The sequence below is a fragment of the Siphateles boraxobius genome, unplaced genomic scaffold (genome assembly GCF_051911475.1).
Source record: "Siphateles boraxobius isolate OS27281-9 unplaced genomic scaffold, OSU_SipBor_1 2, whole genome shotgun sequence".
Taxonomy (NCBI): Eukaryota; Metazoa; Chordata; class Actinopteri; order Cypriniformes; family Leuciscidae; genus Siphateles; species Siphateles boraxobius.
The window spans coordinates 16,670,075-16,686,090 of NW_027508810.1; the positions used below are offsets into that span (position 1 = coordinate 16,670,075).

The following is a 16,016-nucleotide window of genomic DNA, read 5'->3' on the forward strand; positions in this document are numbered from 1 at the left end:
TAGTAATGGTTCAGTAATCAATCAATTACTTGAGTCATTTAAAACTCTCTTACCCAGAAAGTTATTCCACTCTGTGTCCAGATCAGCCTGATTGGCCAGGCAGCCTCGCATGACGTTGAGACAGTAGTTCTTGCAGGGCTTCAGTGCCACCTGGCCGGTACAGTACGGGCAGTATAACATCTTCATAGCTGCACGCACGCAGTTCGGAGAGGCGCTTACCTGAACAAGAAGAATGTTATTGAGCAGAGTCAGCAAAACAGACACCAGAGGACAAGGTTAATGAGTCTGTAACCTAATTCATATGCCTGATGTTGCTGACAAAACACTGAACAGAGAGCATTAGTGACCCCGCCACCTTTTATAAGGTCACTGCTGAACTTGTGTTTGCTAAATTTGTCATTGGAGGTTCAATTGCTTCTGCTAGCTAACTACACACACAGAGAAGCCTTGGCCTCTGATCTTTTAATGCTGGGAGATAAGCCCCGATGGGTCCATCCAGGTGTCCACCTTCACATGCTGATAAACCCTACAGAAAACCTGTACTTTCGAACTCTGTTGTCCCTGATCTCCGACTCGCTTAAAAAACACAAGTCAATGCTAGGGCTGGGTATTAATTAAGATTATTTCAATTCAAAACTGATTTACAAACTCTTGATTTGATTTGATTCTGATACAGTAAGATTTTATTCTAATTAAATGAATTAGAGTCAGTGTTGCATACATAATTTTTCTTTAAAAAAAACAACTATTTTCTAATGCTGTAACTTAAACAGGCCAGTGTTTAAGACGGATTCAAACTGATTTAAATTGATCTTTTTGAATTTCTTAATTTTTCATAAGCAGGTTATCATCTACTAACTAATACTAAATGTAAAATAAAAACCATTAAAAACATTTTTATAAATTAAAAATAAAGCAGAAATAAAATCATTAGATGATGAAATAGATTCATTAGATGATTATAAGATGAAACAACTTTTTGAAACTTTTTTCAGTTTGATGCCAAGGCAACATTTTCCTTTAGTTCAAGTTGTAGTACTATAATTACTAACTGGAAATAAATAATTTGAAATTAAACCTAACTCACTGCTCTGCATGTTTTTAATTCGCTAAAATAACTGATTCAGTCATTTCTTTATGAATCAAACCAACTGGTCATGTTTTTCATTCACTACAAGAACTGCGCATAAGAGAGTCACTTGTTTATAAATCAGACCACAAACTCTGGTGAAATATCACTACTTTTGCTTTGGTGCCAAAGATTTATTAACAGCAGCATAGATTCATTAGTGGGGGCAACTATACCCAAATGCATGCTTCTCACCGTGGAGACTTTGCCCACCACCTCTGGCATGAGCGCCAGACCACGGGTGAACGTGCGGACTGCGATGAAGGAACGGGTCAACTGCAGGCGGAGCTTGCGTGGAACATCACCGAAGGGCTTGAGCTGCTCCATGTGTCTGCTGACGCACTCCATGTACGATCTGTTGAACTCATACTGCACATTAACCAGTCGAAACATGCGCTCCAGAAGCTCCGTCCAGAAGTCTGCAAGCATGTCGTCCAGGTTGACAGCGCTGCTCCCGTGACTGTAGTAGCGGCTTAGATCACTGAAGAATTGCTCGAAGAGCTCTGCGTTCTTCACGTACATCAAGCCGTAGGTCCGCACGAACATGTCGTTGAGAGATTTCTCTGCATTGCTCAACAGCTCTCTGAAGAACTCTGAGAAAAAAATAACAATATCAAGAGAGTTGGTTAGTTTTAAATGCGGCAAACTTGATGACTATCCCTTATGTGATACTTGCCGCGTGTGAATGTTCTGATGAGATTTGTGGGAGAAGAAAATTAGATGCATTCCCAAAAATCTCACCATAATTTCCATGTGCTTGATTGTATTAATTGTGTAGTTGTCTTGTAGCATACTTCAAATCTTAAAAGCACATTAAAAAAAACGGTACTTGCAGATAATATGATATAATATGTAATAATGAAATAACATCATGATTTTTGGTAATGAGATGCTCAAAAACCAATAACGACTGATGAAGTCCAACCTTTCAGTTACACTGTAAAAAGTAATCAGTTGACTTAACTTAAAAAAAAGTGAGGAAACTTGTAGCCATAAAATTAAGTAAATAAACTTTATGCGTTATTGAAAAACTGTAAAAAAATAAGTTGTGGAATTGTTAAGTTCACATAACTTAATTTTTTCAATCACGCATGTAGTTTATTTCTTAACTTAAAAAAAAGCCATAAAATTATTAAGTCAACTCATCACTTTTTACAGTGTAATCACAAGTTAATGTACTGTATATGTCTTCAGAAGACTTGGAATACAGGCAATGTCATCCAGACTACATTTACAGTACTTTAATGGTGCTTTTTTGGGGGGCGCCTTTTTTAAACTTGACAGATGTGGCCACTATAAACTGTCAGAAAACATCTCAATAAAGATTCATTAAGAATTCCATTTGGAACAACATGGCAGGGAGTAAATGATGGCAATTTTCATTTTTGAGAGACCTGCTGCTTTGAGATTCATTAGTTGCACATTAAGAAACTTTTGAAAATGAGTATTTTTGGCAAGCCCTCATCTTTAAAGTGCGCTTGCATTAGAAATAGGATCCAAAATAAGAAATGAGATCTCTTCATCTCATCTTTGAAAGTATGTGCACTTACTGGCCCTTAACGTGAACATAACCGGTTATATTTTGAGCACACACGTAACATGAAAGAGTGTGCAAGCAGAAAGACTTCACTTTAGAAAAAGCACACAGACTGTCAAATTCAACACGTATAAAATTAATTGTTATTAACTTTGGAACTTCAGCTGGCAATATGTCCATGACTTTGTCATTACAATGACACTCGAGAGACAGCGATTTAGTGCTCCGCAGAGCCCTCTGCCTAACTCGCTCTCACTGACTGGAAAACCTACCAGGATCTGCCAGGGAGGCCAGAAAAGCGTACGCTTATTATCTAAACAGATTAATGCATATTCCATTTGACCCAATGCAAGGTTTTCACTCGCTACGTTCCAGGAAAATAACTTTTGTGTTTAAGGAGAAAGAGCTGAGAGCGCAGAAAGGATGAAGGGCAGCTCGTGGTTCCAATAGGTAACGTCTCGCCCATCAAGCCGGGTGAGGCTGACCGCTATCAATGGCATTTTCCTGTTGTCACATTCCATTCGCTTTTCTTTCTCTCTGCACCGCTCCCGCTCCTTCCTTCAGAAGGCTTTTCAATAGGATTACTGAATAATGCCGACCCCCCTCCCCGAAAACGGACCTGTACCCCCCTGAAACCCCTCACTCTCACTGACTCTCTCCTGCATTCAGTTCATCAGTGGCTTCTGAAGGCTCTCTTCATTGGAGACGGGGAACAATGCCCTACTTCATCCTGTGGAATGTCAGGCCCCCCCATCCCTCCCAGTCTCCCCAAATAATCCAGCCCCTCTCTCCCATGAAACTCTCTCTCTCCCGGCTGGCAAACCCTACTTTCTTAATCTGAACAAAATGAGAATTCCAAAGAAATGGTTCACCTCTCTTCCCGCGCTCACACACGCTCGCCCCGCAAAGCGCGCCATTTGTTTTTTTTGCCTTTGTATCACCTTTCTCCTCTCTCTAAAAGCCTGCCGGCCCACAGCACAGATGCCCAGTGAAGTGTTTGAAGTGTTAAGTGGCCATGAATCTGAAAGCAATCGTATGGTGTTCTCGTAAAACTGTCTTTCACAACCCATGGGCTTCATCGACACAAACAAGACACCTCGGGTTTATAAACAAACAAAACGTTCTGTGCAGCTGTCAATTCCACTTCGAGCTAACACAAAGTCAGCTGAATGATAAGAGGTGTGTGTTCATGTGAGAGACGGACAGGGGAATGCGAGTGTATTCAAGGGCTTTTCTAAATGCCCCCATCCTGCTGTGTAACCACGGATACCGGAAACACCGCAGCCCTCGCATTTAGCTCCCCTCCCACGAGTGGGCCCTCGGCCCCTGGCCCCACACAGGGAGAGAGATAGAAGGCACCCAGCTCCACGCTCCATTGACAGAGATTAAACCTTAAGGGCCACCGCACCCGCCTTCCTCCAGATCCAAAGGAATGCCAGAGCTGTCACAAGTTTAAAGTCGGGGGCTGGGGGGCCGACGAGGGAAACGGATGATAAAGAGGTAAGGAGAATATTTTCCAGGTCTGCATGTCATTGTGCCATTGCCAAAGAAAAAATGTACATGAACCACTTGTCAAAAAAACACTTTAAGGAAACACACGGTAAATCACCGTCAAGTGGAATGACTTTCTGTAGTTCTTGGATGATTTTTGTGGATATGCATCAAAGGGCAACTAGAAATAGTAATTATACACCAACTAAATGCAAGAAACTTAAGTATTTGCTAAACCGCATATGGGTCAATGGTATGATGACATTTTTTTTAATCAGAATCTCAAAAAAACATTAAAATACAATTCATGCAATGCAAAGATCACAGGAAAAATGAGTGAAGCAGTTTTGTTAAAATATTAGTCCAAACGTTTTTGTCAACTAAAGTCATGTGGTGTAACCAACTTGCAGAAAAAAAAGGAAATTCCAGACTATTTCAAGGTCAGCAGGTCTCAAAATATCAGATAATTTGACTGTGAGAAGGCAAGGGTAGTTTAGGTTGTAAAATGTCAAGAAAAAAAAAAAAGTCACCTATAAAGTGATATAAAGATGTTATCATTTTTAATGTGGTTACACCATTATGTGTTTCATTAAATAAAAACTTTCATACCATTTTTTAAGAAAAAAATAATCAAAAAACATATGAGCTAACATAAATAGAAAGAGTACATTTCTGAAAACAGCATTTAAAAAAAAAATTTGTACAAGATATTTTCTTTATCGTGGACACTCTTATACACTCTTGTCACTGACCCATTATCAGTTATAAAGCAAAGTAAGTCACTCAACATCCACCTTCCCCCACGCCTCTTCCTCTTTACATCCTTCCCAGCATAACTGCTGAGATTTTGGGACCCAGTGTTGTAAGCGTTACAGTTAGAGGGGCGTTACTCAGGCGTCCAACTTCGTCATTAAAAGACACTTTATGATACATGGGAGTCTGCCAACAAGTGGGATGTGGACCTCCCTTCTGATTTTTCCATTCAAAAGACCTTTCTGCATTGGTGTAGAAATGTGAGTGTAAGGTTATGGGAGGGTGCTTGCTGGGAGAACTACAGAACCATGTTACACTATCTATGAGGAGGAATGGAAAAGGGGTGTTTAGACTCACACTTCAACAAATGCCTCAAATGGTCCCAAAACTCTTGAGTGCTCAAACATGTTCCCCAGACATCCAGAGGAGGGAAAATTCCAGACTCATTCACTGTCCCACCCTCCACACTAGCTTACTCCTCTACTCATCCCCCTTTGATAACTCTTCTTTATCCCAGGCAGTAATTGTTCCCCATTTGTGCCAATTAGTTGCTCAGCTTCTTTCTTTCCCAGTGGGATATCAAACCCCCCTGCAGAGGTGTAGAGGATGAGAATTTGGTAGGGGGTTAAATCCTGAATCTTGCAGTGGAGTCGCAGCTCCGCCAGACAGGGTCACCTAGACCCAGACCGGACGCACTGGGGGGAACAAACACACCAAGCTCTAGAGGGAGAACTATTTCTGGTAGGGGACTTAATTGCCCGTGACTCCACCCTCGAGGCTTTCCGTGGTTACCCCCCTCCAACCCACCCAAACTCACTTAAGAGTGTGCGCGCTTAAATTCATTTCATCTTAATGACATCTAATCACTGAGTTGATAGCGAACATGTTCTACAGTATTTCCTGCTGAACAAGTTGTGTGTAATCAGTTAGTCTTCGTTATCATCTCCAACTACTATAAATACATTCACCTCTGCATCCTGAAGGCCTGTCCAGTACAGAGGAACCGTCTGTTTGTGCGTAAACAAAAGCATAATGAAAATCTTCCGTGGCGAAAACCTCTTATAAACTCTCAAAGAGACTCAAGCATCTCATTTACACCTTAGACATTTCCATAGTGAAGAAAATACTTATGCTTCAATGAAAGAACACATTGAGAGTGTCTTTGTTTGCAAGCATAAAAGCTACTGGTATTTTAAGGCCGTTTAGCTCATTAAGTCACATGCCAGGGTCTAGTGCACATTTAACGCAGACTGGCGATTCAGAGCGTATTCCCACGGTAAAAGTTCAAAAGACCTGAGAACCTGGAGATGGAGGAGAAATGAAAGGCATAACAGACTTATGGCAGAGAGAAAAAAGGGGGAGAACGGGGACAAAAGGCAGCAGAGAAAAAGAGCAGAGGAGGCGGGCGGGATCTGGCCACCGCCGCATTCCGACACGTCACATTCCTGATCACATCTGGCTGCAATACACACGATCCCTGTTACCATTCACTCCCTGAAGTCTCACTTTCTTTTTACATTCACACAAACAGCCAATCTTGAGAGCCGACCAGGTCACCTTTCACTTCCATCACTGTTCCCTGCAACCATCACCTCAGATTCTGTTCCCTTCCTCCGCAAGATGGATGTTAAAAGATCTTCCTTCACTACCAAGATGCTATAATGAATGTAAATATGAATAAATATCTAATGAACCAGTCTAATATGCCTAATAATATTGTCTATTATTTGTATTATTATTAAACATTAACGAGAACAAAATAAAAATAAAAACTTTTACATAGCACAAATAAATATTCCATTTGCACTAAAAATAATATTTATTGATATAACAAAAAAAATATTTTTATCAATAATATTAAGCATTATTAAAAATAAAAAATAAAACACTGCATTTTATATATTTTAAATACAAGTAGAAAGCAGTTTCTGTGTAAACAGTGTTTAATTTAAATCAATTAATTAATAATGATAGTTAATGCCACTTTTAAAAACACTTTTTCAAATAGAATAAGTGTGTTTAATAGCATATTTGTATTTGCTGTTGTTCTGATTCCAGTCTGTGTTCCCCTGTCTTGTCCCATGTTTAGCAGTTCCCCGTTATGTTTAATGTCTATTAGTCTTCCCAGGTGTCTCTGATTAACCATGCTCCCTTGTTATCTTGTTTAGCTTGTTTGCCTGTGTATTTAAGCCCTGTGTCTATTTCAGTCTTTGTTATTTCTTAACGTTTTTAATGTTGGCTGTTCTGTTCCTTGGTTTGAATTTAGTTGATATAATAAAATACTGCTGAACATGGATTCTGCTTCTGCTTCAGCCGCATCGTTACAACTGTGGTGCTGGAATTAATAGAGAATTATGAAGTTTCTGTCACGTTGTGGGTTTTGTGTCTTGATCCTTGTTCCTTGTTTTTTGTTCTTGTCTGTCATGTGATTCCCTGATTGTCATGTGTAACTGCTGTCAGTTAGCTTCATGAATGTTTGTCCAGGTTTTTGTACCGAGTTCTGAGTTCCATGCCTTTGTTTTAGGTTTGATTATGTTTTCTGCACCGAAATGGTACCGGTACCCAAGTAACCAGACTGAATCAAAACGCAGATTTCAGTGCCTCACTTAAATGCTTCAGCTGTCTGTTGAAATATTTGCCCTCTGGATCTCTGAAACAGACGTAAGAAGCGGCATCAACGCATGTGATCGCTAATTAACCCTTTGACGCGTACAATTGTTCACACTGGTGTGATTCAGATCGCGTGATCATCAACTTCTACATTCAAATGTGCGTTCGCTGGCGCTGAGACCGACACTTTCAGCGCTGTCATATTATATCACAACTATTCAGTGTTTTCAACCACATAAGGTTTATTTTAGGTTTCAGACAAATTTTAATTTAAATACACATAAGTACTAGCAAAACAACATTTATAGTTTGTAAAATGCACACTGATGTCTATGGAAGCGGCAATAACAATCCTTTCAAATATAAATTGATGACGTGTTTAGATACACATTGTGTAAGTAACCATAAAATTTACTCTGTTCTTCTCACACTTCACCAGGCACTTTAATGTATTTCGTGAGAAGTGGATGAATTGACGTGTTGTAGGCCTAAATCTGAGAAGATACCATTCTCTGAACTGCGGTGCGTAGGCTACTAACATGATGCCCATTGTGCGTTATAGATCAACTAACATGAATCATGATTATGTATTTAAGAATAAAAATATCAACCAAGGACTGACTGGCTGACATGTAATGCAACCAATCACGGTTCGTTTTGTTCCGCGACATGTTTAGTGTGAAAATGTAAAGTCGATGTCCATACAATAACAGACCATCTAATAAATTATTCATTCAAGAACGTAGTGCAAGTTTACTGCAAGAATAGAGCCGCGAACCTCACATACTTTTGAAAACCCAGCCTTCAGTTGATCCTGAGCGCTCATTGTTACAGTTGTAAATGACGGCGTTCTCCCACGAGGGGTTTCGCGTCACGGCATTTAAGGTGTTGCGTTCTAAAATAATGCTCACCTTGTGCAGGACATGCAATAAGTCAGCAGAGGTGTCGTATTTGGCCAGAGAAGGCAAAAAACGTGAAAAGAACCACTGAAATTTAAAGCTGGTTTGTAGCATACCGAATAGACTACTTTGCTGTTATTAGCACTATAGTGTTATTTAGTGTTAAATTATTATATTTGGGTTAGGTGGCTTAGGTTTTATTGTGAATTTATGTAAATTTGTTGTGTTTTATATTTAGACTACTTATATTTATATATTTACTCTACAATTTTAATATATTCAATTTTAAGAAATTTTTGTATTTATTTTTTTCAATAAAAAAGCCGTTTATTTAATGTCATTCACCATCGTTTCGAGGCTCTCTCTTTTTTAAAAATATCGGTTCAGGAACCGGTACCGTTTTAAAAGTGTCAATTTGGCAACGGTATCGAAAAAACCCAAACGATACCCAATCCTAGTGTTGAGTCCATTAAAAACCGCTCGGCTGCTCTGCCAGAGTAACAGAGCTTTGGTAAAGCTGGATGGCCACATGTGAGTTAACATGGGTCTCATTTACAAATAGCTGTGGCTCAGAGCGGATGGGTGCCGAATCATGTGTGACTGGAGGGAGATGTGCCATCAGCACTTCATTTATCCTTCTTTTACTGTCCAGTCATTGACCATCAATCCAAACACCATCTCACCATTTCATCTCAGAGGCTAAAGCCCGTTATAGTCCTGGCTCATTTAATTCTCTTTCAGCAACCCAAAGGGATGTTTTTCCTTCAAATTTACCATTAATGAACTCAAGCTGGGCTGATCCGGATGCATGTGACCAGGTTTGTCTCCCCATTTGACACACTTTTATGACATTTATGGCATGAAGAGAAGGGAAGACATAAAACATGCATTATAAAGCAGATGAGAGCGTGTGCATGTGTGTGATAGACGGCAGAGCATCTGCGGGGTTTTCCCCTCCTGAATGAGTCAGCAGTGTCGATGCATGTTCCCATGCACCCCTCTGCCCTGCACTAGGGAAACCTGATCCCTCTCTCTCAGCCTGATATTCTCTGCCACATGCATTGCAGAGAGGAAGCCAGGCCTCTACACGTGTGTGTGGTCTGTCTGCAAGGCTGAGAGTGTGTGTGAGTGTGTGTGTGTGTCAGATGACTGTGGGATGTTGAGGGACAGGTGGAGAGATGGACATATAGACTATGTGTCTGGCAGCCGGGGGTGTCTGTCAAACTAACTGTGGCATGGAACAGTGTATGAAAGGGGATCAACAACTGATGAACCAACAATATTGCAGAACTCGTTTTAAATGACAAACAAAACATTCTGATTGATTAGATTCGTAAGAGCTGTACTGACGGTCAAAGTGACGGTGTCTCTGGGTGAAGGTGTTTTGTAGATTGGAGCTGAGCTGATGAACGGGGGCTTTCAGGTCCGTGCGGCTCAGCTGACTTAACCTCTCCTCCATCTCCAGAGTACAGCAGGAGAAACCTTGAGGACAAACCTTCAGATGGTCCCCTGAAATCACAGACAGAGAGAGAAGGAATGTAACGTTCTGCCATGGCAAAAAGGCAACCAGAGGGACAACAACATGAGCTGGAATGGTAAAATAAATAAAGAAAAAAAGTTTATTAAAGTGTATTTAAGTGTTAACAGTTTAACAAACTTTTGTTTTTATGTTTACCTTTATAATTAAATTATGAAATATAATTAAAATAATAATTATAAAAACAATTATTATTATTACTATTGTTATAAAATTATTTAATTAAATGTTTATTTTACTTTTTTATTCGTTGAGATCTGAATAATTGCAATGCTATGTCATTTTTAAATGAAAAATAGAGGCATTTTTAGTAGTGGTCTCAGACTTTTGGAACCTACAGTATAATGCAATATAATGCTTTAACAACATAAAAGCTGTTTTACAATGCCAATAAAAACTCTTGAATCTCAAATGTCAGAAGCAAGTCCTTTCATTTACCTTGGCAACCCGAAATCTGAAAACCTAATTTCTGATTCAAATCAAACAAAGAACAGAACCGAAGACAATGTGCATACAGTATAAAGTGAGCTGACAAGCCACAGGCATCCTAGATGAAAAGCAAAAACTGAATACTCAAGACCCCGTGGACACAAGTTTCAGTAGTTCTGAGGGAACCCGGGCTTTCTTCGTGATTCACCCCGTCAGAAAACAAGTCTGCACTGCGGTCGACAAGTGAACGGCACAGATGGACAGCGAGCGGCTGGATTAAACAAGGCATCACATTAACATGGGGAGTGTGAGCAGGGCGGACTGCGGAGTCGCAGCTGCAATAATGTTTTGTTTTTCTTTCTTTTTTTAATGTGGTTGCTGGAATTTAGGAGAACACAAGGGTCCTTTCAGTGGACTGGACTCCGACCGGCGGTTTGGCTACCCCTGCTGCTGTTCAGCAAGACTGGCCACTCTGGATTGCATACTGCAGTGCACACTGATGAGACACCCCTGCTCTCCATTCTTCAATATGCATATACATTCATCTCCATGAATTTCATTTTTATTCAGCGAAATGCATAAGATTTTTAAGGCCATCATGTTCTTGTGAGGGATTAGATTAGTCTTTGCCCAAAAACTAGATGAAAATCAACTTTGCTACACCTCTGTGATTGACAAACTTGCTGCATGTTGCAACGGGTGGAGTGCATTCTGTCATGTGCACAATATCTGTGGCGCGACTCATATCGTAACATCTGCTGAACAAATCGGCGTGGGTGAAAAGCGAGTAGCTGTTGAGAGCTTACAAATAATCACCATCTCGCAAAATATCCAAGAGGAATTGTCACTGACCACTGCCAAGGCTTGTTTTACACAGGCGGAGCAGGAAGGAGTGACACTAAATATGCATGCCAATGGCTTGCTTTTTAACAAATAGGCCTATCTATGTTTATGATAAAACTGATATTGACTGGGGTGTCATTACTGTACCACCTCATTCAATCAGTCCTGCATTGAAACAGATTTGAAAAAAATCATACATATATGGAGTCTCAAACAATTAGTCTATAAAGCTGAGAAAGAGCAGCACCTTCTTCACCCTGCCGCAGCCCCAGACCAGCTGTACCCCTCAACTCCACTGGGACCCCCTCCAAATCACTCTCACTTTCACACACTTGGCATCAGGTACATACAAGACCCGTACATCATATCTCAGCCCAACAGACAGCTCTTTGTATACAGCCATTTGGAGAGAGAGAGAACCTAACCTGAAAAAGCAAAGCAAATATTCTAGTAAAAACATTGAAAATGGAACCAAATTTAAAGGTCTTGCAAATTACTGAACAGGGAAAACAATTCTGAACCTTATCAACGAAGGGAAAAGGGTGATTTTAGTAAAGATTTTTTAAGCAACAACGATTTCATTAATTCAATGTGTTACTTAAAGTACTATAAAACATAACATTTCTGTAATTTCTGCAGCACCAAAAGACATATTGGCCCACTCAAACCAACAAATTAGACAGTGCCACAGTATTTGCACGCTTTATTTAATAGGTTTATAAATCAAATACGTCTATCTTTTAAGACTCCAAGTCAATATGCTTGCAAAAGCTACTCTGGCCAGAAATTCATCACACGCGCATAAGGGAGGCTTCTGCGATTTCATGTGCTTTAACGCAAGGCCAAACTTTTTGACAGAAATAAGATCCATTTCCATTCACATGTGATTCTTAGGAGTACACCACCTGACTATAAATCTGAAAGAGGGATTTGTTATTGCAGTCTCCAATAAGTCACTTCCTGTTGCTGTTCTGGAGGCCCAAGAACATTCTGTTTTGCTGAGGGATGAGGGGATGGAAATTGCCCTGTGGACAAAACCCAGATTAGTACTGAAACCCCCCATTCCCCTCTCTCCTTCTTACTAGGCAACGATGGGCTTTCGGCCCCAGACAGACTTCAGCCTCCATAACCCCACGCTGCTAGCCAGCAGGCTTAACCACCAGGGTTAAAGGTTAACAGCCACTCCTCTGAGAGAGGCCATGCACTGTGACCCTTCTAGGGGTTGACCAGCCGACCAACCACCCACACATATTACACGCACACACACACACTCAATCACAGGCCGGACCCACTGAGTCAGAAGTCATAAATTCTCCGGGGGATTATTTCAGGCCGCCCGCCACTATAAATCGCTCTGGCCACCACATCAACATGCCATTGCCAAAAGAAACAGAGTAGTGGACTTCCCTTGTCTGCCTAAAAGACATATACGGAAACTTCCACATGCCAGCATGAGTGTCATCAACACCATCGCTTCTACGTACAACCATCATTTCAGGTGGATATGAGCTATGGAGAATCATCATTCAGCTTCTTATTTGAAAAATAAACTCATTCTGATAAACTCATTCAAATAAATCTCTTTAAAAGCCATTTCATAGCTAGACTTTTCCTCAATAGAACAGATTGAAAGACATTCAATCTGTTCTAGAGAAACCAAATAACATTTCTACAAAAACTAAAAAAAAGCAATGTCTAAATGCAACTGTACAGATTGTTAATGTTTGCCATTCAAAATATAACTGACAGCAATGATGCGTGTTTGAATATTTGCATGCTTAACTGCAATTGGGTTTCTTTCATGTATTTATTTGCATACTGAATTGTCTTTGACAAATGGCCTTACAAAAGACACCATATTTAATTCCCATGAATTAAAACAATGCTGAAGGATGAAAGTACACTATTTAAAGAGCGATCATATTTAACTGAAACAACAAAGTAAAATCCTGGTGGGGAAAAAAACCCTGGAAATTGTGTTGTGAAAATTATACGTGCCATAGGAACAGAAGAGGATATCGATCCCTCACAGCTTTGTTTTTGGCAAAAAAGTTATCCAGTTATTTTAGTATTATTATGTATATAACATACTAAGTTTTAGTGATTCTGTTGTGTGCTTTTGTCTTATTATTTTATTTTATATATTATAGCTTTCATTTATTGTAATTTTATTTATGTAATTTTAATTTTAATAATTGTAGTACTTTAACTTAAACATATTTCAGTTTAGTTGCCAAGGCAACATTTCATTTTTTAATTCATGTTTTCTAATCTAATTTAATATTTAATTTGATTAAATTACCAAATATGATTGTTCATATTTTTAGTTCAATATCAACAGTGCCCTACCCTCACTAAGGTGAACCGTCAAGAAAGTAATGTCATGTTCACTCTCAGTGATAGGAGACATTCAAAATGGATGTGACAACATGATTCACACACTACTGTGAGAGTTTACTACAAAGCAACACGGCCAACATCCCAACACCAGAGCCATCTTTACACTAACACAAGCTGCAATTACCACAGAAGGAGGGGAACTACTATTTTTCCCTGTTGTGAAATGGGATTCAAGACGGCCTGACCCAACTAAATCACGTGTGTTGTTTTGGCTAGTTTTCAGGAGAGATAACCACAACTTGCAGATAAAACATCAAACCTTGAGGGGAAATGCTCCAAATGAGTATTGCTTGAAATCTTTGTGGAATGAGCATTTAATGAGTACACTCCCTCCCTTTGCCATAAGACGATTGCGATTACCTTTGAGATCAGAGTGGTTCATTGAGATAAAAGGCAGAGCGAAATTAAGCGCAGACATTTCAGACCGATAAAACCTGAATATTTGATTTCTAAATCATAGCCTTCCTATTATATGGTTGTCTACTCCAAAATGTGCCTGGCATGTTCAGACGTGTCCCTGCCAAAGCACTCTCCTGCCTTCACACCATCTGCATGAAGACAGATCTCAGCCCTCTTCTCTCTGTGTGGCCTGAGGCTATCTTTGGACTGTCCATCCTTCATTTAAAGACTCATGAATACAGGGTGGAGGAAGGAGAGCTCTCACAATGACTCTTCACAATCGCCCCCTTCTCTTAATTCTGTCTGATAGCCTGAATGTAGATGGGCCTTGATATCAACAACACTATGCAACACCTCTGAAGCATTTATAAAACACACAAAACTTGGAGTTAGAGTGCTTTACAAGAACAACAAGATCCAGGAAATATTATATATTTATATTTTTAAAGGCACTCTTGGTAATCACTATAGGGGCTGTAGAGCTGCACGATTATGACAAAAATCATAATTGCCGATTATTCCCTTGAAATTGTAATTGCGATTACTAATTACGATGATCACAATTTACATTGAATATATGTAGGCATATTATAATACATGTTTACACAAAAATTGTTAACACACATACAAGTACTGTCCCCCTTTACTTAACATACACATAAATTGTAAGAATGACTCATAGTAAAGAAAAACATTAGGACTATGCTAAAGCAATTAAATAGCAGTCCCAAACTAGTTTTTGTTAATACAATGTTGATATTAGCCACCACAGTCATTTAAAAATATAAAAAATAACACAAAGTGAAAATAAAGTGGCATTTTTGGGTTATGGAAACGACACCCCATGGTAAATACACAATACTAACAAGAAAAGTTAATAAAACAGCTCCTGGCGAATAGAATGAAAATCATACCTGCATGCAAATCCTTCTCAGCTAACACGTGATTTATTGGTATTTTACTTTTATTCCATGACTTACTAATTTACATTGTAACGACGTTGCTCGTAGTTTCTTTTGCATTTGCGTGTGCAATTGAAGAGTGCGTGCTACGAGCACAGTATAATGGCTGACAGGACAGTAAAGTCCGTTTTTCTGAGGTGAAAGTCTTTTTATTTCAGTGTACACTTACATCACTGCCTGGTATGTCATATTGTGCTGGGTTTTCTGAAGTAGTCGTGATTCGCCTCTCATAACATAGGGTAACACTTTAGAATACGGTTCCTTCGTTAATGAATAACTACACAAGAACCAATGAGTAACACAATATTAACAATCTAGTAACTATTATTAACTAACAAGAAACTCTGATTAACAAACTAGTAAGTAATAGCGCACAGATGAAAGTGGTAGTTCACTATTAACTAATCAATAACTACTATTTTTTTAATGCTTCCCAGAGAACTACTGAAAAAGTTTATTAACAATCTAGTAACTACTATTAACTAAAAAGAAACTCTGATTAACAAATTAGGAAGTACTAGATTGTTAATATTGTGTTACTCATTGGTTCTTGTGTAGTTATTTATTAACGAAGGAACCGTATTCTAAAGTGTTACCTAACATAGTAATTATGCTCTTAACACACACACACAGAGTGTATTTTCTTTTTTAATCGCGGCTTTGAACGATTACGTAATCATGGCATCCGTAATCGTAATCGCAATTAGAAATTCGATTAATTGTGCAGCCCTAAGGGGCTGTGGGATATTGAATATTTACAAAAAATATCTGCAAAGATTTTGCTGTCAATATAGAATTAAAGCAACATTGTGGACATCATGATGACTTAAGGCCTGGGTATACTTCATTTTCCGTGTTCCACTCCATCTGTGTGGATGTCCGCGGACACAGACGGCCAAACTATTCTATGGGCTTCATGAACTTTTATTTCATCATTAAGTTTCCAAAGGGCATTTCATTGCGCTAGACTAATGTGATGAAATGCTATGATGTCGATCCTTCCTTGCGTAAGAATCTACAAATAAAA

The 16,016-nt window shown here is 39.3% G+C and overlaps 1 protein-coding gene across 1 annotated transcript in view; it reads right to left on the reverse strand.

Annotated features, from left to right (window-relative positions):
* gpc4 (glypican 4) overlaps positions 1-16,016 on the reverse strand; it is a 46,018-nt gene that overhangs the window by 10,928 nt on the left and 19,074 nt on the right. Inside the window, exons 2-4 of the mRNA XM_077236157.1 lie at positions 9,770-9,928; positions 1,325-1,722; positions 54-219 (exon numbers count right to left, since the gene is read on the reverse strand). Coding sequence (XP_077092272.1) covers positions 54-219; positions 1,325-1,722; positions 9,770-9,928 — 723 coding nt within the window. The remainder of the gene's footprint in view (positions 1-53; positions 220-1,324; positions 1,723-9,769; positions 9,929-16,016) is intronic.